The following is a 24,411-nucleotide window of genomic DNA, read 5'->3' as shown; positions in this document are numbered from 1 at the left end:
CTTAGAGCCTGTAGGATAACTTTATAAATATGTGTGTTTGGTATGAGCAGTGAATGGCATATTTCCCATGTATGCGATTTAAATCTACTAGTATCTGTTCTCTAAAGACTTCAGAAATGGAGTTTCTCTTGGATTTCTTAGATCTGTGTTCCCACATTTAAGTGCAGTATTTACTGCTTAAGTAGCCATGCTGTTAACAAGTGAAATGTACAAAAGTCTTGATATTTCACCAATATTTAGCCTTTTTTCCTTAGACCACTCAAAAACATAACTTAGCACTGCCTTTTGTCAGTATCAAACAAAGATAGGAAAGAAATAGTTTTAGTGTTTGTTGCATTGATTTCCCATGTATAGGGAGCTCTTACCAGAAAGAGCTAGACTACACATGCCAAATCCTATTTAAATGATTTTTCACTGCATTTAATATATAAATGTGTACACGTTTTTAAGGTTGTTTGATTTCAGTGGTTTTGCAATAATAAGAGCAGATTATTTAAAAAATTAACAAACACTAAAATTTCTTCACATGTAAAGGATAAAAAAGATACTAAGTACAATTTAACTTAGGTGTCTTTTTATAATATTACGTCCTTAGATTTGAATAATGATTTGTTTTTAAAGATTTTCACAGGTATTTTCTCATTTCATCCCCACGCTATCATGTGAGTTGTATACTTTCCCTGTTTGCAGTGAATAAATGAAGGCTCATCACAGACTGAGTTGCATGGTCATACGGCCAAATATATAGCTGAGCAGAAAATAGTATCAGGGCCATCTCCCCTCCCTCCCAACTCCAATTACATAACATCATGGAATGTTCCAGATTAAAGAAGACATGAAACCAAATGCCATAATATATGATCCTGGATTGGATCATGTACTGAAGGGGGCAGAAGTGCTCTCAAGGACATTACTGGGCCAATTGAGAAAATTGGAAAGCACATATGGAAGTTAGATGAGTACTACATAAGTACTGTATTTATCAAGTTGATAACTAACTATACAGTCGTTACACATTAGTCTTAGGAAATAAACACGTGTCTAGGGTAAAAGGCCACAGTATCGGCAAATTACTCTCAGATGGTTCAAAAATTATTATGTATGTTACATATAAATAGAGCAAATGGGACAAAATTTTTTAAATAGGCAATTACAAGTAAAAGGTATGGTGGCTTTGTACTGTTTTTCAAAGTTTTCCACAAGCCTGAAAATTTTCAAATACAAGATTGAAAAATGGAAAGGAAAAGAAATTCACTGTCCACGAACTTGGGGTCCATGCTTAATGTGGATACATTGCTATGTGAAATTAGATGCTTGTGCTTTTTAAAAACAATTACCCTTAAAACCGGGGAATTGAATTAAGTTGTCATATTTTTCATAAATTGCTTTTGAATTGACTGTGTTCACGTCAACTGCTTTTTTGCTTGTTGGCTTAGGTAACATGAATGGTGTGAAGAGGAAAGAGTGGGAAAACAAGTCGGCAGGGATGGAAGCCGAGAGGAAAGTGCAGCACCTCAGCCTGCAAGTGCCGCTGCGCTCGCACAGCTCCTCCTCGTCCTCCGAGGAGAACAGCAGCTCCAGCGCTGCCCAGCCTCTGCTGGCTGCAGACAAGGAAAGCCCCTCCTCTGGTGCCGATGACCATTTGCTGCAGAAAGAATTCTCACGTGGTGCCGAGCGAGATGAGGGCCAAGTGAGGTGGGTGCTCCTGCGAGCTGGGGACCTGGTCACAGCAGGATCATAATTGCTCCTCCCCATGGCCAGAAAACCTTCTTTCCTCTCAGGTCATCCACTGTAGAAATTGTTTTTCTCCTCCTGCCTCCTGTCCATGTTTCTAAATGTCCACTTGCCATTGCCTTTCTGATGGTAGCAGCAAGACATATATATTCATTCCAGATACTAGGAAAATACAGAAAAGTGTAACGAAGATAAATGTTTCCTGTCATCCCACCACTGAGAGTGAACCACTGTTAGCATTTGGGTTTTATCCTTCCAGTGTGGTGAATATTTTTTGGTCCTCCTCGTTTTATAACAGTTGATTACTCTTTTCTTGACACACACTGTCCCCTTGATTTGACAGCACATTTCAGATTTTCCTCCCACTTCCTGGCTATTCCTCCTCAGTCTCTATTTTCACGTCCTCCATTTTTTTCCTCCCTTTCTTCTTCCTCTTCCTCTTCCAGTCGGTCATTTGTAAATGGTGCTATCCCCTAGGACTCTTGTTCTGTACCCTTTTCTCCACTCATCCTATACTCTTTTCCCGGACAGTCTCAATAACTTTTTGGCTTCTACTGTGAGTTGTAGCTAACATCTTTAAACTCCAGCCAAAACCTTTGTCCCTATAAGCCCAGTTCCCTTCTTGATTGATCTACGTGGATGTTTCATGGAGACCTCAAACTTGACACATAAAAAATGGCCTTTTGCCTGTCATGATCAGTTTGTTCCGCCTCAGTAAATGGCACTATGCCTTCAGCTGCCAAAGTCAGACATATTGCGGGTAACTGTGATTCCTTCCTCTCCTTCAGTTTCTCTCATTGAATCAAAGGCCCCTGGTATATTTTGTCGGACAAGCTTTTTAAAGATATGAGAGAAAAAACCTTATATAAATGCATTAATGTTCATGGATTATAGGTAAAAGATTATACTCAAGGTTTCTTTAAGTGTCTGTTGTTTTAAGCTGCCTCCACTTTTTTGGGAAACTGGATGGGGTATGAACACATATGGTGCTGTCTTGTTACTTTGTATGGTTATTTTATTGTAAAATTTTAGATTTTCCTTATTGTAAGATAAATGATTAAAATTACTAAAAGGAATTGATAAGTACTTCTATTTATACTTAAAGCAAATTGTATGATGTGCAGTAACTGGTAACGGCTTTGCTTTCTGTTTTAGTATTCCTCCAGAAATTTCAGGAAACAGCCCTGTGTCTCCTAATACTCAGGACAAGTCAGCAGGTCAGTCTCCCCTGAGGTCTCCCTTGAAACGACAGGCCTCTGTATGTTCCACCCGCCTGGGAAGTACCAAGAGCCTTACTGCTGCTTTTTATGGGGACAAGCAGCCTGTGACAGTTGGCGTCCAGTTTAGTAGTGATGTCTCCAGAAGTGATGAGAATGTACTAGACTCACCAAAGCAGAGAAGAAGTTTTGGTTCATTTCCTTACACCCCATCAGCAGACTCTAACTCATTTCATCAGTATCGATCCATGGATTCCAGCATGTCAATGGCTGATAGCGAAGCCTACTTTTCTGCAGCTGAAGAATTTGAGCCCATTAGCAGTGATGAAGGCCCTGGAACTTACCCAGGTAGAAAAAAGAAGAAAAAGCAAACCCAGCAGATTGACTACAGTAGGGGTTCCATATATCACAGTGTAGAAGGACCACTTACTGGCCATGGCGAAAGCATTCACGATCCCCGAACTCTGCCGTTCAGAACTCATCCTTCGCAGGCCTCCTTTGTGTCTGCCTTAGGTGGAGAGGATGACGTTATCGAACATTTGTATGTTGTAGAAGGCGAGAAGACAGGAGAGAGCGAACAGATTACTTCTCAGCAACCCGTGATGAGCTGTTACCAGGCGTACCTCACTCAGTTCCAGGTAGTGAATTGGTCAGTGAAGCACCCAACCAACAAAAGGACCTCCAAGTCCTCATTGCATCGTCCCCTCGACCTGGACACACCGACCAGTGAAGAAAGTTCATCATCATTGGAGCAGCTGTCTGTTCCAACTTTTAAGGTATAAACCAAATCATTGCTGATATGTTTATTTAGATAAATCGATTTTGAAGATACTATTTTCAAAATTACTCTCTCAGTCATTTTAGCTACCTTTCTAAAAGACAGAATTTATGCAGTCATGGCTTCATGTACGAGAGTAGGTCTCAGTTACTGTTGAGTATTATAAATTCGAGTATATCAGGAGTAGTTTGAGACTTGATTGTGACAATGTTAATCAATTAACATATAGTTTCTACATTATAGATTAGGATCAAGTCTCTGAATTCATATTTTCTGCATCTTAAAAATAAGTTTTGAAGTTGTTTTTAGTAGTCGGTATTCTTTCTACTAATCCGTAACTGCTTCTATGCAAATCTATTTCTACTCATTTGACATTTGAGGTCTTATAATTTAGTATGAATTAGTTATTGTCCACTTCTGTAAATAGCTTTTTCTAGGAAAGTTAAAAATAAGTCAATAAATGTAGTGATGATGGCCAATATGAAAACCATTTTATAAAAGTATACATTTGTAAGAGAAATTTTTATGATTTTAAAGACTAAATTTAAGGCTATAAAATGTTATGGAACTAATTAACAATGTTCAGGAATCTTATGTGGTGTATACTTACATATATATAAGTATACATTTTCTTACATTTTATGTATATGTGTGTGTGTATATATATGTATATATGTATATATATGTACTGTGTATATATATGTATATATATGTATATATGTATATATGTACATATATATGTATATACATACATATACATATATACATATATATACATGCATTTATTTAAAGTGTCTAAATGTTAATGTATTCATTCTTAATTCAGAGATTTCTTATGTACCACTGTGTGTCCGGCATTTGCTGTGCACTGATGAGGGAAATGGCCATGGAGCTTATAGTTTAGGGGTGGGAGACAGATGGATAAGTACATGATCACAAATTGAGAAGTCTTATGAAGATAGTCAAAGGATACTGGGACAGAGAATAATGGGGGTGGGCTAATGGTTGAATTTCCATGAAAGGTCTACCTAAGGAAATACTTAGACCGAAACTTAAAGGATGAGGGGGGTGAGGATGGGAAGACCTGGGGACTGCACTCAGGGTGCAGGCATCAGCCTCACTGAAGGTCTGAGGTGGGAAGGAAGTCAGTGTGCGTGAGACGTGGTGAGTTCGGGCACCTGCTCCAGGTGAGCCGGAGGCCTGAGCAAGGGTTACAGACCAGGGGATCAGCAGTGAGAATTTTATTTTAATTTCATTGGGAAACTGGTGAGAGCTTCAAGGAAATGGGATGTAATCTCATACTTCGGCTACTAAGTGGAATTTAATTGTTACTAAGCCAGAGGGGAAGTGAGATGATCACTTAGGAGGCTGTGGCAGCAGTCGGTGATGGCGTGACGGCCTTGGACTAAGATGGAAATGGGATAAATGGAGTTCAGTATCCTTACAGATATGCATATAGATGTATATAAATGTGTATTAAAGGAGGAAGACACTTTAGTGACATTTACAAAGTTTTGGTTTGTGCCCATTTCTCTTCTTGGCCCAAGATAAGCTGCCTCTGCTATGATTTCACATGTACTCTTTAGTCCACGTGAAAATGTCGGTATCTGGATTTTCCATTATGAAATCACATGATACTTGCTGTGCGCAATATTACCTGAGAGGTTAGAGTTATTTTGGTATTGTTAATAAATCCTTCTAGTTTGATTAGGCCATCAAATATCTAGAAAAGTAAGTCAAAGAATTCATATCTTTAGATAACATCAGAAGAAAAAAAAGTTATTTTTCTCCATTAAATCTAAATAAGTGGCTGGTGTTTAAAACGGTTCAGCTTGATCATTGAAGTGCATTATTTGCATTGTTTATCTTTTTTTATGAATTTAAAATACATTCTAACTTTTCCTATAATGTAATATTTCTATGGGATTCTACCCCACTTAAAAGCTGATTGTGCTAGGAAAAGACTTGAAAATTATCTTAAAAGCTCAATTTAAAAGGAACTCTGGAAGAAACACATTTGAAGAACTTGCTTTTAAGCTTTGTTGTACAGCCGTTTACTCGGTGCTGAGGCCTTACAGCCTGCCTTGTCATCTGAATAAACAGAAAACGAAATTGCCAAATGAATATTTTCTGTGATTTTTCTCAATTTATTAAATATTTATATTGCATGTGTCAAAATCATATTAACAGGGTAATCTGGATATTCACAAATAATCAGTCTATAGCATAAAATTAGAGAATAATGAAATTAAAATTCTAGACTGTAAGTAATGTTTTACATGATTCTAGGTCATCAAACAGGGACTCACAGCTAATTCTTTACTAGACAGAGGAATGCAACTTTCAGGATCAACTTCAAAGTAAGTAAAAATTACATACTTTTCACATTTAAAGTCTTTGTCTTTTCTTGATTATGAGAGCTGCAGAGTTTGTTCTGAGAAATAACATTCTTTACTTGACTGGAGATTTTATTTTATGAATAAATTATCCTAAATAATTCAATTCTGTTGTGTGTCATGGCTTTGCCTGCGTTTGTCAGCAGTCGATAGCATTTCTATTAGCATGCTCGTACTACTCCAGCCATCATTCGGTGTGTCACAACTGGGAACTAACAGGAATTCACAATTGTAGTGTTCATGTTTTGGAAAAGCCCATCAAATAAATATGTCAAAAATGTTTTCCACATTTGATATATTAACTATCTTTGATCCATTTGCATTTTAGTACCTCATTTGTCCTGTTTGAGAAGTATTTGGGACATAAACTAGTCCAATTCGCTGAAATTTTTAGTTGAAATGTGTAGATTTAAGTGGTCACTCATCTTAAGGAAGCTCCAACTTCTTTTTTCATGGTCTTTGTAATCTCTACTTGTTGTTAAATTGTACAGTACACCATATACTCCCCTGGAAAAGAAAACCGTTGAAAACACAGACGACGAAACATTAACAGAAGAATGGACCCTGGATCAACCAATGTCTCAGACCAGGACCACAGCCATCGTTGAAGTAAAAGGGACCGTTGATATTGTTCTGACTCCCCTGGTGGCGGAAGCGTTAGACAGGTATGGATTTTGTCTATATCTATTATTTTATAAAATAGTAAATGTATGTGATATCAGAAGTATACATGATATATGTTCATAAAGATGAATGTTGGTAATAGCTGTTTTGACTGAACAAAAATGAAAATATGTTTAGAAAGCTCTCTGTATCAGTTATCATTTGTTACTTTTTCAGCCTAAATCATTATATTGCAATATTGTAATAATTATATTTTCCTTTTTTCGCTTTTGTGCTGATGAGCATAAAATGACCCAATTCCCAGTAACTAATTATTATGTTTGATATTCTTACTACTGTCTAGTTCATGGAGGGATAAAGGGGAAATAATAGGTTCTCTGTCCTGTAAGAAGCTTGTAGTTTATCCAAAGAGATAAAACTAACATGACTGAAATCTAGAATGGAACATAAATGGAACAGTTTCAATAAAGTAGATCATCATGTTAAGTGATACTCATGTTTTGCATTTACTGTTTCTCTTCCCTCAGATACATTGAAGCAATGGTTCATCTTGCCAGCACGAGACATCCAGCTGCCATCGTAGACAATCTTCATGCCCAAGTCCTCAGGGAAGCTGTCCAGAACAGCAAGACCACCTTCTCAGAAAATGTGAGACCTTTTTATTCAGGAGAGTGTGGCAAATTGAGTATTCTTTATGGGTACATAATATCCAAACTTGAAAAATTTGAATGTATTAACATTATATTAGCTTTTTAAACTGGAATTCATGGACATTTCTGAATAGTTTTTATGTCATTGGCTCCATAAGAGACAGGATGTATAACTATACTATGGGTTAAATAGTAGTCACCTGTTAAAATATAGCTTTATTTTATTTATTTTAATTTCAGAAGTAGCTTAATTCTAATCCTTTCCTGAAGAGCTTTGTCCCTAAGTGAATGAGCATTCTTTAGGACTGCTATGTTCATTTTCTAAGAAATTAAAGCTACATATTATTTTGGTTTCCCTATATGATTAGATAAATTGTCTTACAATATTTTGGAGATTTTTTTTGTTCACCTCGGTGAATCACGTCACTGCTTCCTTGTGTATGATATTCAACTTATGCTATAGTCCAATCCATGAAGCTACTTTCTTAGCAGTCATCTCCTGGTGTTTTTCTGGAGATTCTGCATTTGACCTTCAAATTGATCTGGGTCATATTTGGACTAGGGACTGGAGATAAGGAGAAAGTGAGGGTGATGGTTTTAGTGATTCAGTTATTCAAAATATATTGGTAATTAGGGTATAAGAATACAAATCAAAAGAAATTTGAAAATTTTCCTGGCCAACAAGGAGCCAATTATGAGAAACCAAATCTGCTCTCAAGTAAATAGAATTCAGTGATCCTAAAAAAGTACCTATTATTGTTATTTGGGTCTGTTTCCCTGTAGGCCGATTTCATTTTATTGTGGATCACTTCTCTCAAACCTATTTGCTAAGGTTTGGACTTTAAGACTAGGGATCTAAACCAGACGGCAGCTGGTACATAGTTGGGCATGAAAGAGCACAGTGGATGAGCAAGTTGCTGTTGTAGAGGATTGGAAATCATGAAATGTCTGCGAAATAATAATTCCACTCTCACTCTTTTTAGTTATCTTCCAAACAAGATGTTAGAGCAACAAAAACTGAGCACCCTCCTCTGGGAACGACTAACCAAGGACAAGCACAGACAAATCTTATAACGAAGCAAGATAATGTAACAATTAAAGGTCTTCAGGCTAATGTTAGCATACCCAAGGTAAACATTAATAGTTTTGAAAATTTTCCTGAAAGAGGAGAGCACTTTGGTGGTTTTATCCTTTGTGTTCACTAAACTGAATGGTAGTGGAACAGATTGTAATATCAAAAGTATATATTTTATTCCCTGATTATCTGATATAGGAATGTAATGTAAGTAAGTTTACTTAGGCAGAATATTGGGTAAGATATACTAAAATATTCCACATCCATGCAGTAAGAATTTAATTGTGATTATTTTTTGAGAGTCTATATTTATAAAGTTTGTCTTCATCACCATCAGACACATTGATATGCCATTCCTAACAATAATTTTTTCATTTTTCTGTATATCTTACGTTTGACAATTTTCACCTTTCAACTCTATCATTTATGACATTTTGTGTGTTAGGTAAACTTATGTTTGTTGCAAGCCTCAGTGGAAGAATCTCCAAGTACAGCTCCTAGCAGAAGTGTGAGTCACGTGTCCCTAGTTGCATTGTGTTTTGACAGAATCGCTACACAAGTTCGTATGAACAGGTAAAAAAGATTTCATTAATTCGAGCTGCAATTATCTTCCTGGATGTTAAAGCAAGCCTCCATCATCATCTTAATACATTTTCAAAAATTCTAAACTGGTATTGGAATTTCAAATCTCACTTAGTAGGTTTTTAGAAGTTTGTTCTGTTTTTATTCATACTATTTTTCTGTGAACACTGAAGAATTTGTTATTAATATTGGTTTGTTTAAAGCAGTGGAATTTCAAAAAAATAAAAAAAACACTTATTAGTTAAATGTGTTTCCGGAACTGTGTTATTTAAATGTTAACCATCACACTGTTTTTCTTTTCCATCAAGAGGTGTGGTTGAAGAGTCTTCAAATAATGCCGAGCCCAGCAGAACATCCCATTTTGATAGGTACGTCCACGCCACTAAAATGCAGCCTCAGTCATCTGGATCTCTCAGATCGAATGCGGGAGCAGAGAAAGGCAAAGAAATTGCTGCCAAGTTAAACATTCATCGCGTTCATGGGCAACTCAGGGGTCTAGATACAACAGGTAGGATTCTACAAATATTTTTTCTTTGACATGTATAAATACAAGAGGATTTTGCAAGAGGAGACATTATTTTTTCCTCTGAATGTTGCTGTCATTTGAGTATTTCATAAGAAAGGTATTTCTGCACATGTTGAACACATGGTATTATACTATTTATTATTCACATTCCATACAGAATGGAAGGGAAACTTTGGTAGGAATGTAAGTGGTATGGCCCCAAATTAGGAACCCATCTGTCTGCTTGCTCGTTGTAAAACAGGGAGAGTGTGATCTTTATACACTTTCTCCCTTTATTAACCATTATGTTGGCACAACTTGATTGAAAATAATTAATCGTCATACCAAAAGTAGATAGTCAAGTCTGCAAAATACAGCAGCCATAAAAGTGGTAGACATGGCTGTGCCTCTTAAAGAGAAAACCAGAGACGTCACCCACCATTTCAATATTTTTGACTCAACTCAGTGCATATGCTCATGAGGAGGCTTAAATGACCTTAGATTTTCAAAGATTCAATCCAGGAAAAAACTGAGGTTTATTAGTCTTATTTGAGATGACTGCTACGCTAAAAATCTCCATATGGGACAAGTGACCAGTCCTGAATGAACAAATGATTTCCTTGAATTTGCCCCCTGCATTCTGTAGGCTCTGAAGGTTCCATGATTCCTGCCTGTGCTCTGGGCCCATATAAGGCTGTGGCTTTCTCAAGGCTTATTTCACTGTCCTTGTGTTTGATGTCAAAACACTTGACCGGAGGATACCACAGGAAGAGATCGTTTGTGACTCCCTGAGCCCTGTGGTCCTAATGCGGGTACACCTCACAGTGGCCTGAGTTACAGAAAGACTTGCAGAGCTCAGCTCTGTAGTTTGCACTGGTAACCCCTTGAGTGTTATACAGACCACAGGCAATAACTACGTATGATTTTGAAAGGCACATACGTAGTCCAGAAAAAACTCATCAAAGACAAAACTCCCGAGGAAATTCCAAGGTGGTCATTGCATAAAAATATAGGGGGGAAAAAAGGGAATTAATGTCTTTGGTTATATGTACATATGGTATCTGTGAATAGATACTCAGTAATCTCATGACATTTGTTACCTGTAGGAAGGGGAAGGAGATGTCTAGGTGTGGTGTCAGGGGCTTGCATTGTGTACCCTTTCATAGTTTTTGGAACTTTGATCTATGTGAGTGTATTACTTCGTCAAAACATTTAAATAAAATACAACTTAAATCCTCCCATTACACCGTGCATCAGAATAAGTTAATGAAATTAAAGAGAAATATAAAAAAAATTATTATAAATAATGAGAAAACTACAGAAAATGTAGGTTAATTTTTACTTTCTGATTAGGAAAGACTCTAATCGTAAATGTATAGTATTTTATTTTCATAATGGAATATTATGTAACTGTTAAAATAATATCTTGGAAGAATTTTTAATGACCTGAGGAAATTACCATGGCTTAGCTTACTGTTGCATGAAAATTGGGAGCTAAAGCTGGTTTGGAAAATGATCTCTAAAGAGCTAGGAGGTAATTTACTTCAAATGCACTTATCTTTGGGTGGTAAATTTATATGTGTGTTTTCATCTTCTTGCTTTTCTGCATTTATTAGCTGTAATCAGAGAAAGACATTTTAAAAAGTAAGATAAAATGAAAACCTCTGCCAGCTCTTCGGGATGTTACTTTCCATATTGCACATTGTAAGCAGTGGGATATGAAGACGTCTGTGATGAATTGTAGTTGCACAAAATATATTAGCATGAAGCAATCTGTTAGTAAAAGCTGTAATTTTTCTAGAATATAACGTTTTTCCCAAGGCTGGGTAATTAAAATAATTTTTTATTTTGTAACATGATGAGAAAGTATTTAAAAGTCGCTTACTGTGAAACTGAATTATTCAGGAGCATTTTAACTTTAGATTTTTAGAGTGCCCTGTAATCTTTCAGAAATGAATTCCTCCTGCCTTTGGGCAATTATTTGTTACTGTGGAATCTTTTTTCCTTCCTCTTCAACACGATTCTGGAACTTTTCAAGTGGTACTACATTACATAGCATTATTTTGGAAGTTGGTTGGTTCATTTGTTTATTTTCCTTTTTGACAGACTGCTAAGATGTCTTTTAAACACAACCACTGTGCAAAATGTTTACATTGTTTGGTGTTTTAAAAAATGTATACAAACCTCTGTCTGTAAGAATGGTGGTTTTGTTTTCTTTTGATCATAGATATTGGTACTTGTGCCATCACTGCTATTCCCTTTGAGAAGTCCAAAGTTTTGTTTACTCTTGAAGAGTTGGATGAGTTTACATTTGTGGATGAAACTGATCAGCAAGCTGTTCCAGATGTAACTCGAATAGGTCCCAGCCAGGAAAAATGGGGCTGGATAATGTTTGAATGTGGACTTGAAAATTTAACCATAAAAGGTAGGTATTTTTGTTTTTATAAATTCTGCTTCAGAAGGGGACAAATTGGCCCCACATGGCTGAGATGTTTTGAGCACTCATAACTTTGAGTAACCTGCATGGAATCGACGTATCCTGGGAGAAAATGTGGTACCTGGGATTGTTTACCAGGGGTGGGTGCCCCATCCCGTTCCCTCCATTGCTAGTTCCCTCCAGAACTAGCAGAGCGTCTAGACATGCAAAACCTCAGTGCCTGAACAAAACAGTCTGTGATTCAGAACAGAGCCCCCCAGCTTTTGAAAGCTTGCATCTTTCGGAATTGGTTCTTTGATTCGCAGAGCTTTGACGTGTAGGATGAAAATACTGTAAATCTTTTGTTCAGCAAGATAGGCCGCTTTACAATTATACCTATTTTCTTTTACTTTATTGAGTAATACATTAAAATGGGAAGGCTGGACTGTGGATAAGACTTTTAGGTTTAGTCATATTATTGTAGTTGTATATGCCTACAATTCCTTACCTACAGTCTAATCTGACGTGTCCCTCTTATAGATAGGGGCAAAGTTTGGGTGAGAGAAAAAAGATAGTTCTGTGTTTTTTCATTTGTATCTTTATGGGTATTGTGGAACACATTATTGAGATACCCACTGTTTTTAATAAATTCTTTCATTTTTATAGGAGGAAGACAGTCTGGTGCTGTTTTATATAATACTTTTGGAACGATTGGTAAAGCTAGTGTCACAGAAAGGGGTGGAGTGCTGACATCCAATAATTCCTCCGATTCTCCCACGGGCAGTGGCTATAACACTGATGTCTCTGAGGATAATCTTCCTTGTGACCGAACAAGCCCTTCTTCAGATTTAAATGGAAATTCTGTTTCAGATGAACAGGTTGGTGGATTTCTAACATTCATGCTTTGGAAAAATAACATGGAAAACAACATACCCAATTTGGAATTAATTTCTGGAGTATATTTGCTTGTCTTCTATATTTTGGATTTTGCTTAAATGGTTGTCAAGGCATTTTGGTGATTCTACTTCCACTTGAGTATAATTTCTGTGTGCACTGCATCCTAGACATATTTATAATCTGTCATAGTACCTAGCATAGCACTGTGTGCATGTTAGTCACTTAATATTTATTGAATTAATGAGTTCATAGAATTTCAAAAAAGCAGGCTTTGTTTTGTTGCTGGTAGAATTTCATGTAAGTTCTAAGTATTTCTATCAGTATCTGCCTATTTCAATTAGAGTCCTGAAAAACACCTTATATGCATCTCATTTGTTATTTTTATTATGGAGAATTTCATAGTGATGAATACAGGCAGCGATAATAAAAATACTTAGAATTCTAGAGTACAGAAGGGTTGTACCCCTAAGTGACTGGTGACCTTGGGCAAGTCATTTACCCTCTCCCAAGTTTCATCTGTAACAGCAGTATTGTAATGATGTTGACGTTCTAGAGTTGTGAAGATTGAAGGAGACACTACCTATGAAAGGCTTAACTCAGTGTCTCCCCATAGTAAGAACTTGGGAAATTTTGTTGGGCTTAAACACACACACACACACACACACACACACACACACACACACACTTCTGGTCATTGGAAAAATAGACCAATTGAAGAAGAAAGAAGTCACCTCTTAATTCAGAAAAGTGTCATGGTTATCCAGTATTCTTTGGCATACTGCGAACCCCAGGTTTCTAGGAATTTCTTTTGAGATATTTATTTTGACTTGATGGGTAGTTTGAGAGTTTAGTCAGTTTTCTTATGAGGTCTTTTGGAAGTGTTCGAGTGGTGGGTGGCATTAGCAGTTTAATTAAGGAAATTAAGTGTGTAGGAGCTGCTCTCTGGACAGAAGAGCAGGGAGGAGCCCATTCTTTCCCTCCCTTTCACCTACTAAAATCCCTGATGGAAACCCAGCTGTCTTCCTCGAGCTCTCTAATCCTGCTGTCCTTGCTGAAAGTCCCCCATTTTGTATCATTGCTCTCTTTGGGCTCTCTGACTTTCCTTGGTCCATTGCCGGAGGCAGTGCCTTGTCCTTCTGAACTGTGGTGCTCTCCCCTGTGTCCTGTGCTCGGCCACTCCTGTCTTCCTGCTGTGTGTCCACTCCCTGACTTACTTCATTCCTTGTCAAGCTCCGTCACTTGCTGACACTGCTCCTTCCCCTCGCTCATGCCCTTAGCACCAACCCTTCAGCTGAGCTCCAGGGTTGTGTCCAGTGGCCTTTCCGATGCCTCATTGACACGTGCATTGGCACCAAGAAGTCAGTCAATCTAAAATCAAGCTGATTATTCTTTGCTTCACATGCTCGTACAGTTAGTTGCTTATTGTCTACATGTCCCCTTCCTTTTTTTAAAATTTCAACTTCCTCAGGACTGTCTTCTGTGTCTTTGTATACTCAGTGCCTAGCTCGCAGCCCTTGTCTGAAACCCGCAGGCCAGATGTATTTGAGAAATCAGATTTCCTGCTTTTAAAAGAAAGGTTACCTGGTGTGTATTGTGTGTTACATAAACTCCCAGGGGCATCGGAGACAGCACTCATCTTGAACTATTTAACTTTCTGCAGCACAACTGTAAGAAAAACACCAGGTGGGATAAATAGCTCCTCATCAGTTCAAATCAGATTTTGATGCCACATGCAGAGAAAGAGATTTAGATTTTCAGAACGTGGATTTTAGAATTGCAGATAAGGGAGGTGGACTTATATTTAGTGCTGACTTTGCTGGGGGCTGTAGTTCACACTGTTTGTAGCACTTAGGATTCACAGCTATTTTGTGTGTATTCTTCATTCCTTAATCACCCACAAGAAAGTGCCAATCTTTTCGTTGTCGTGACCATGATATCTAAAGGTGAACTAGAGACCTGAATGTAACAGGCAGTGGGCTTTCTTGTTTCTTTGATATTATGCATCTTACCCCACTGCATTCTGGAGTGGTGATTATACATGTTAAAACTATTATTCCTACTTTTCAATACAGATTTAGATTTCTAGCATATGAGGTAACTAAGAATTTTTTGTACAGTGTTATTTATTTGAATGTGGGCTACTTATTATGGCACTTTAGTTGGCAATTTGAAATATTCTGTTAAAATGGAAAGGGAACCAGATGGCACTAGGAGACAGAAGCCCTTCATGCCTCATTCATTCCCCCACTGCATAGCTGTGTGACCTCTGGCAAGTGACAAAACATCTCCCTCTCACTTTCTTCATCTGGAAAAAAATCACACTTAACATCCCTAAACAGAAAGTTGTTGGTGTTCTCTTTTATGTAGGATGAAGGAGTCGAATCTGATGATTTGAAAAAAGATCTGCCCCTCCTGCCTCCGCCCCCAGATTCCTGCAGCATGAAGCTCACTATCCAGGAGATCTGGTTTAGCTTCGCGGCGCCCACCAACGTGCGATCGCCTACACATGCGTTTTCCAGGTAAAAGGCTTTACAAGCCCTATACCGTCTCTTGGTGTTTATGTTAAATAGCACCCAGTTCTGTTTCATGTGCTTTTGTGGTTTTTTTTAAAATTATTTTTCTGATATCCCCAGAGTTAGGGTTGCCACCTTTTCTCCATCTTTGCTACTTCATACTTTCTGTAGATGTTATTCTCAGCTTGTTTGACCCTTTTTCTTTTCTAGGGCTTTAGTTTTATTTCACATATTACTCTGCCATAAGCTTTTTATTCTTTTCACCTCCAATAGGCTTTTATATATTTTTTCTTTTCTATTACCTATTCTTTGCATATCCTAGGTACAGCTTCATAATTTGTCTGGTAGTCAAAGGAAAAGTAATTTTGCCTAAATAAAATCGCCATTAAGTTCAGTAGATAGAGAGGATTGTTTGAAATACAAATCTTGACACTTGTTTTTATAATTAAAAACAAATTCTTAAAGGCAGCTGAACCTTTTAAGCACTGCGACCCCAGCTGTTGGTGCATGGCTCGTCCCCATTGATCAGCTCAAGTCGTCCTTAAACAAACTGGACACTGAGGGTACGCTGAGAATCTGTGCTGTTATGGGATGCATAATGACGGAGGCGTTAGAGGTAAGTCTCCCAACAGTACAAGGGATTACACATAGTTTATTATTGAAAACACTCCTTATTATTCACCATTGTTGGAAAACAGACCTGCAAGTTCTTAATTACTGTATATCTTTTATTTGTACTGTTTTTGAGACATCATTCTAAACCTGTGATTTTTGTTTTGTTTTCAGAATAAAAGTGTACATTTCCCCCTAAGAAGTAAGTACAACAGACTCACAAAACTTGCCCGCTTTCTCCAAGAAAACCCTTCATGTCTACTGTGCAATATCCTCCACCACTACCTGCACCAGGCAAATTACTCCATCATTGATGATGCTACGATGGTGAGTTATTGGAGCCATTTGTCAGCTCTGAAGAATCCATTGACCCACGGGGTGTGAGATGCATGTGGGAACTCCAGAGGACAAATACAGATAGAAATACAGGCTTCTGGACAACAGCGGGCTCAGATTACTGACCTGGGAGTTGATAGCATAAAGGTGCTAGAAGCTGTGGATATGTATGAGGCGTCTAGGGATGGTGTGTGGGAGAAAGAGGTCTGGGATGAATCCCTGAAGAATACCACTATGAAAGGGGGTAGGAAGGCAGATAGAGGCACACAGAGTGCTGAGGAGGGGAAAGAAGAGTAGGAGAACCAGGAAAGAATGTCTTGGAAGCCAAAGGGATAATGGGTGTCAAGCAAGAGAGTAATCACCAGAGTCAGAGTTCACAGAAGTGGTTAATGATTGAGGGGAAGAATATATAACTGTACAAAATGAATACAATACACCTCTGCCCCTAGAAAAGCATTCTAGAAGGTAACACATCGTGATGAGAGGTTTAGAGCCTGAGGATCTCCCTTCTGCTCTCCAAGCTTCTGGTCAGTAGAGAATACACAAGAACCTCCTTACTCGAGTCTGGGAGTGAAAGAGCAGGCTAAGGGACCCGCTGTTCCTCAGAGAGTAAATGAGGTCATTCTTGCCGTCTAGTAAATAACTCTTTTCAACCAAAGCCATTTCTCGTAACGCAAGGAATTATGGGAAAGGGGATGGAGAGAAGTCGGATATTTTCTTCTCAGTCTAAGGCTCCGACAGGAAAAACAGCCAAAATTTTCTCTTAGAACCATCACCATGTGGAATGAAGTGTGTTCTAAATTATGTAATTGTTACTGATAATACATTTAACTTTCAAAGCAGTTACAAATCCATCTATGTCCAGCATTTAACTGTCATACTGTATTTTTTTAATGTTAAAAATAGTGGTGGTTACCTAATCTTTGAAGGGAGTAATTTCATTCCTTCTTTGCTTAATGAATATTCCAGGTCATTCAAAATACATTTGCATCTTCAGTTGGGCATAAAAAGTAAAGTGGATTGAATGCTTCTTAAGAAGAATCCCGGTTTTGTACCCTACACTTAGTCTGTTACTCACCTGGAGCTGCTGTGTTGTTTGTGACAGAAAGATGCAACCTTGTGTTTAGAATGAGTTCTGCAGTCAGCTTGAGATACTGACTCTGCGTAACGTTGGACAATGACTTAACATATAAATTCTAGTTTCTTCATTTCTAAAGGGTTTATGAGATTTAAATGAAGAAATGTATGCAAAACACTTAAGTGGCAACTGTTACACAGTAAGGATAGTCTAACCACATCGCTGTTGTTGCAGAGTGACGGACTTCCTGCTTTGGTAACCTTAAAGAAAGGTTTAGTTGCACTGGCAAGGCAATGGATGAAGTTCATTGTGGTGACACCGGCCTTTAAAGGAGTGAGCTTACATCGACCAGCTCAGCCCCTGAAGCCCCAAGCAGCTGTGGAGCACGAACACGAGGATGCACTTGGGCTGGACAATGGGGCTGGTCTTCAAAGTGACACCAGCGCTGAGGGGGCGGAATTTGAATTTGATGCAGGTAATTTTGTAAAGATTTTAGCTAGTGATTATGGACTTGGTAACCTAGTGCATGCGATAATTTTAATAATTTGGGTCCCAAATTTGAAATTTGACTTTGTCCTGGCTTAGCTCTGTAAGTATGATTTGCATTAGTCCAAATAAATGATGATAATGTTGGAGTCTTGATACTGACTTGATTTTTAAGTTCAATTTATGAAATACAGTAGACTTCTCCTAATCTAGTGCAAACAACAGATACCTTTGTAGAAGTAGAATAGAGTGAAAGACATTAACCTCCTTCTAAACTTTACATTGGTCTTATCACTGCCCCCTATGCCACAGTTTTAAGGGAATATTTGAATTTGACCTGGTGCTTGTTTGACTGAATTTGTGTAATGTTTGTTTGGGGGCCTGCACTCAGCCTCTAATTCTGTCAGCATAATGGCTGTGCCACATCACAGGCCGTAGATATGCATTTCAGAAATATACATCCATACTTAATGCCTTTGCAAAGGGTAATTTTTATTATCGTGAAATGTAATATTCACTGCAATTCATCTTATGATGAAAAAAATATTAAAAGTACCATGAGAAAGGACAGTAGTGTTAAAATTAGAGCTTTCAGAACATTAATGTATAATACTGCAGTTTTTTTCCAAGAACTTTTAAAATTATATTTAATAAATGAATGTGTTATGAGAAATAGGCTGGATTTTGTTTCCTATTTATTTGGAAAAATTTCAAATCTACACAAAAGTTGAAAGAACAGTGTAGTAAATATCCCTTCTAATTGATTGTCTGCAAATGCCTGTTAATCTGTGAAAATTCTGTGCTTTTTGAGCTCACCTGAAGTGGTTTTTGATCTCCATACCATTTGAGTGGCATGTGTGAGATTCAGTAAAAGCTGTTTGTTCCTTTCTTGAAACTGAATGAGAAGATTGTAGCTGGGAGAGTAAAATAAAGGAAAGTATGACTATTAAAGCAGATTCCACAATGTACTTGTCAAGGAAAGTATAAGGTTGAGAGTAGTTACACCGCTAGGAACATTGGAGGTGATGTTTTAAGAAAATGTCTGATAGTCTGCAGCCCACCTACTCTTTTGAACTGTTTCAGCTACTGTCAGTGAGCACACAATGCTGCTGGAAGGAATAGCGAACCGGCCTCCCCCTGGTGGCTCTGGACCTGTCACTGGAGCTGAGATAATGAGGAAACTTTCTAAGACTCACACCCACAGTGACTCTGCATTAAAAATAAAGGTACGTTATTGCTACTTTTCATTAGTGTTATCCAGACTTGCAGAGAATACCTAAACTTTTGCTGTCTCAAGATTAAGTATTAGGTATTCACCCTAAATATTTAAATCTAGTAAAAATAGTTTTTATGTTGAAATTAACAAGATTAGTAACTTCATTGTACACGTTTCTTTGAAACTTACATCATCATATTAATCAGTAGTTAATATGAATAGGACTCCTTTAACTACCAAGCCTTGGGGCTCTTTTCAATTTATTGAATCTTACCTTCAATAAAATACAGTGAGAATGTTGTACGTGATCAGTGTACGGCTTGAGTTAGGCTACTTTATGGTTTTAATTGCCTTGTTTTGTTTTAAGAGATTAACCCGTGCTTGATAAGGTGCATGTAGAGCAAAGTGGCTGACTCCCCCCTGAGAGCCCTGCTTTCAGTCCCGCCTCTGCCTCTCAGTTGCTTTGCGAACTGTGTGAGTTTCCTCATCTGTGAGATGGGGATACACTAGGAACGTTCTTCGGTTATTTTTCTCTTGGTAGCTTGCTTTTCTGAGCACTGAAAACAGCTCAGAAAAAGTTAATATTTTAACTTTCTTTGAAAGTCTGGGCCTTGACTTACATCCAGCATCCATAATGTAAATGATAATTTTGACTACATTAAAATATTAAATTTCTATGCAGAAAAAATAGTTTATTGTAAACAGACATAAGACAAAGGGCTAATTTCCTAACACATAAAATCTTCTTCCTGATCACTAAGAAAAAGCGCACCACCCAATAGAAAAGTGGTTCAAGTCAGTTCACAGAGACATACACACACACACGTGAAAATATAATTTACTATAATTAAAGAAATGTAAATTAAAATGAGATTTCCATTTTAACCTATCAGATTAAAAAAACTGAAACATTTGGTAGTATATGTTGTTGGTGAAGAAGTGAAGAATGGACATTCTCATGCGGTGCTGGTGGGAGTGTAAATTGGCACAACCTCTTTGAAGAACAGTTTGGCAGTTTGTACCAAAATTAAAATGTAGTACCCTTTCACCCAGTATGTCCCACGTCCAGGAGCTCATTCTAAACAAATGCTCAAAGACACATGTCCAAGACACATTTATAGTAGGAAAATAACGGAAACACCGTAAGCGACTAACCCTTTGAGGACTAAGAGTGTATCCTGATACACATGCATCCTACAGAGACTTTGAAAAGATGGAGCAGATCTGTAAGTGGTTAAGGCATGATCAACAAAGAGCATTGCTTAAAGTAAAACCAAAGTGTGGGACAATATGTATTTGTGTGTTAAGAAAAGGATAGTATGCGTATGTGCTTATATCATCATAAGCATTTATGGAAGACTAGGTAAGAACCAGTTAAGAGCACCTCTGTGGGAAGAGTCTCCTCATAGACTGGAACTCGGGGGATACTTACTTTTCATTGAATAGTCTTTTGTGCTTTTGAAGTTTTATTTCTGTATAAGAACAGATCTTTTAATTAAAACATTCACTGATAGTTTGATAATACATTTTTAAATGTTTGGACGATTAGGCTTATTCTGTCTCTCCGGTATAGAAGGCCTGGACACTTACAATTTTTAACTCCTTAATCTGTCTCAGATTTTTTTCCTGGGTGATGGTTTTTCCAAACTTTCTGATCATACTGGGGGTTTGGTGGTTAATGTGATTCCCTTTCATACATTTTTTTGAACGTTCCTTTGCTTAGGGATTATAAAAGTCCTCCAAAGAATTGAAAATACAAATGCTTTGTTTCAGCTCTCTGCTTCTCAGGGTCTTTCTGTACATATAGTCATTTTTTTGTACTACGTTTTAAACTGATCTGAAATTCTGCTCTTAGACATGACAGAACAAGTAGAGATTAGACAATTCTGTAGCTTTGGACTTTTCTGTTTTTCCTCACAATTGCTGGGAATTCATTGTGGCCTATTAGAGCTTTACAGAGAATCCAGTCTTAACACAGAGGTTTATGATCAGGATACGAAGAAGGGCCCTAGTAAGAATTTCTGGATAGAAAGAAGTCTTGCCGCCAGGTTGCACAGAGAGCTAAGAATCCACTGTTAAAATCAGTGAGTGATAATCCAGGCTGTCCTTCGGGCTGTATTTGGAGTTATAAAAGCTGTGAGGTTCCCCAGGGTCTTGGGAGACACGGTTGTTTGGTGTCAGTGTGAGCGGTAACGAACGGGAATAGAAGGCTAATAGCCTTTGTGGTGGCGGCAGTCATGTTTACACATAAGGAAGAGCTGCGTTCCCTCTGCAGGGCATCCATCCCTACCATTCTCTGAGCTACACCAGCGGGGACACCGCCACGGACTCCCCTGTGCACACGGGCCGTGCTGGGATGCCAGTGAAGGAGAGTCCCAGGAAGGAGAGCCTGTTAAGCTACCTGACCGGAAGCTTCCCAAGCTTGCATAACCTCCTGGAAGGGACTCCTCAAAGAAGCAGCGCAGCGGTGAAAAGCAGCTCCCTGACGCGAACAGGTACAGCCTCCCTTTTGACAATCACAGAGTCACTTCCATGGGACAAGTACAAAAATAAAACCGACTTAACGGTTATTTATTAATAGATGTATACTTTGAATGTATCACTGATCTTCCCTTATCTCTGAGACGGTAGTTTGGAAACTTCTGTTTGTAACTTGGTGTGTCTTAGGTCCTTGGTTTGCATTTTCAATTGCAGCATTTGACGTTGCTGTGAAATGAGGTGTGGTGCAGGGTGCTGTCTAGACCAGCCAACAAGGAATTCCCCCAGTATAATAATAAGTTATTGATTAATGCCTTAATATCCAAATCTCGATGTCATACGGTAAATTTGAAAACATCTGCAAAGACAAATATTTTAACACGACTTCTCAAAAAAATTACATAAATCACATTGTCTGCTCCTTAGTACATAAGTCATAATAAGGAATATTTTATTTTCAGGAAACACAATGACCACTGATATGTTGTCGGAACACCCCTTGCTATCTGAGCCATCATCTGTGAGCTTCTACAACTGGATGTCCAATGCTGTGGGTAACCGAGGCAGTGTGGTACAGGAATCTCCTGTGACAAAGTCCGGACACAATAGCCTTCCCACAGGTATTGACATGTCACATTATTTTGCCTAACTGTCTATGAGGCACCTCTGAAGTTATAGCAAAATCCTGTTTTTGAGAGAAGGGTTAAAAAAATCTCAAATGTTTAAGTACTGTTTAGTTCAAATTGGCCCACTTACGAAATGTCTTTGATAATATGACCATTGAGGGAGGCAGAAGCAGTCGCTCAGTGAGCTTGTGGAAAGGTGAACATGTCAAACGTGAGATTGTCTGTAATTTAAAGAGTTAAAGTTTCCAGTTAATGTGGCTGGTTTAATTTTCAAAACACCAGAAAAATAAAAATAAAAATGCATAGTATAATCACATCTATTACCTACAACACAGAAAATATTTTCAGTTTATCCAGATTCCTCTGAGACATAGTAACTAGCTTATACTCTTTATGGTTACTTAAATATTTAATTAAATATGAGGAATAACTAGAGGAATAAAGTAAGATTCTTACCCTCTAGGAGGGAAACAAATGAGAGCATTTATTAATTTTAAAAGACTATGTAAGCAGCAGGAGACTGGCAGGGTATTCACAAAGAAGCATCGGTGACTATCTCCGAAAACTTAGGTGAAGCCTCCCTGCCTTTTCTATTGTTTCATATTTTCCCAAATTTACATGTATGTATTTTTCGTAAAAAGTATTTTTTTAAAAAGGAACATGTGAAATAGCCTTTGATTCTAGTTACTGAAGTCAGCTAAAATTAATCTGTGTAACAGCTGTTTGGATCGCTAGGAAGTTCTGTTCAGACAGAAAATACGAAATTATGCAAAGTGGGTAACGTGTGACTAGTTATCAGTGTGACTGGTTTTTTCTTGCTGGTGTATGGCACGCTTTTGCATCTGGACCGGCTCCTAATTCTAACTGCGTGGGAGTCCTTAGCACTGGCCCTTGGTTGAAGGAGATGGAAGGAGGGTGCTTTCCCAGCTGTCAGCACTGTCCTGGTCCCAGATTGACTGTCACACAGAGTAAATTTCACTGTCCTGGTCCCAGATTCACTGTCACACAGTGTCACACAGTGTAAAAACGAGAAGGGACATTACCTGTCTATCACGGGTCCTTTGCCTGGGGAGTTAAAGGATAGAGGGAGTAAGAGGAAAGAAACAGTGCCATTCATTTTTGTTTCTCCCGGGAGGAAGTTTGCCTGTGTGGTTCTGGGTCACCTATGGCTTCAGCTCCTACAACTGATTTTTGTAGCCCTGCAGCTATTATCTGTCACTGTTCCTCAGGGAAAGCTGATGGGGTAGCAAGTGCTTTTCCAGCCATGAAATCTTATATTTTTGATTGACTGACTTCATGTGTGACAGTGACTGGTATTTTCTGAACATTAGTTTAACTTCGCTTTTCATTAATAAATTATGTCTGTACAGTAACCTAACAGTGCTATTTTTTTTTCTTTACCATTGAAACAATCTGGTAGTACTAATACATACAGGTTTCATAAGTTTGCTTTGCTGTGCCCTTATATTTTTTATTTCCCGATAGTATTGATTTCGTTCTTGAACATTTACCCTGTTAGGTGTCGCACCCAATCTTCCTACAATACCCTCGGCATCAGATTTCAACACCGTCTTGTCCAGTGACCAGAATACTTTGGATGGGACACACTCGCAGCACAGCACGAGTCAGGATGATGTGGCAGGTGTAGAAGAAGCCAACCAGGGCTTTCCTGCTGTTCAGCTGGCTGATGCACAGGTGAGCCAGTCTGTGTGTCCCTGAATGTGGTGACCCTCATCTGGCAGTGAGCGGCAGTGGGGCATCTTGGGATGTACACCCTGGAGTTCCAGTGAAAGCCTTTTTCTGTGTCGTCTGCCTAAAGCCTTCGTGCAGAATGGAGGAGCCTTCCCAAAAGGACATGGGTTCATTATCAGTGCAAATTAAGCCTCAATAGCTATTCATTAAACAGAAGAGTGGCATATAGTTACTTGCCTCATAAAGTCTGAGTTAGCTCTCAGTGACTACAAAATTCAGCTAACTTGAGATTTAACCAAAGTGATGTGTTTCCATAAGCAGGTATGATACTTACAATGTGAAGGAAGTTCTCTGTCAGAAAATAAATGTCAAATGGCTATTAGGACTCAGTGATACCAAGTATTCATTATGTATGAAATGTTTTTATATTAACACAGGACGTCGATAACCTATTTTGTGAATTTAATATACTGGCTTTTTATGGAAATGCAGGTATTCAT

General features: G+C 38.1%; 1 protein-coding gene across 7 annotated transcripts in view; it reads left to right on the top strand.

Moving 5' to 3' along the window:
- Positions 1-24,411, top strand: part of BLTP1 (bridge-like lipid transfer protein family member 1) — a 158,667-nt gene that overhangs the window by 68,299 nt on the left and 65,957 nt on the right. For all 7 annotated transcript variants that reach the window (XM_019741408.2, XM_019741409.2, XM_019741413.2 and 4 more), the window contains exons 28-45: positions 1,437-1,695; positions 2,890-3,727; positions 6,019-6,089; positions 6,617-6,790; positions 7,277-7,397; positions 8,383-8,529; positions 8,920-9,047; positions 9,365-9,564; positions 11,789-11,986; positions 12,644-12,855; positions 15,242-15,393; positions 15,853-16,003; positions 16,174-16,326; positions 17,648-17,888; positions 18,983-19,125; positions 21,391-21,610; positions 22,055-22,213; positions 23,739-23,914. In XM_019741408.2, the coding sequence (XP_019596967.2) occupies positions 1,437-1,695; positions 2,890-3,727; positions 6,019-6,089; positions 6,617-6,790; positions 7,277-7,397; positions 8,383-8,529; positions 8,920-9,047; positions 9,365-9,564; positions 11,789-11,986; positions 12,644-12,855; positions 15,242-15,393; positions 15,853-16,003; positions 16,174-16,326; positions 17,648-17,888; positions 18,983-19,125; positions 21,391-21,610; positions 22,055-22,213; positions 23,739-23,914 (3,743 nt within the window). The remainder of the gene's footprint in view (positions 1-1,436; positions 1,696-2,889; positions 3,728-6,018; positions 6,090-6,616; positions 6,791-7,276; positions 7,398-8,382; positions 8,530-8,919; positions 9,048-9,364; positions 9,565-11,788; positions 11,987-12,643; positions 12,856-15,241; positions 15,394-15,852; positions 16,004-16,173; positions 16,327-17,647; positions 17,889-18,982; positions 19,126-21,390; positions 21,611-22,054; positions 22,214-23,738; positions 23,915-24,411) is intronic.

Source organism: Rhinolophus sinicus, linkage group LG07, assembly GCF_036562045.2.
Source record: "Rhinolophus sinicus isolate RSC01 linkage group LG07, ASM3656204v1, whole genome shotgun sequence".
Taxonomy (NCBI): Eukaryota; Metazoa; Chordata; class Mammalia; order Chiroptera; family Rhinolophidae; genus Rhinolophus; species Rhinolophus sinicus.
The sequence above is the reverse complement of the archived record's forward strand: the minus strand, read 5'-3'. Positions and strand labels throughout refer to the sequence as shown.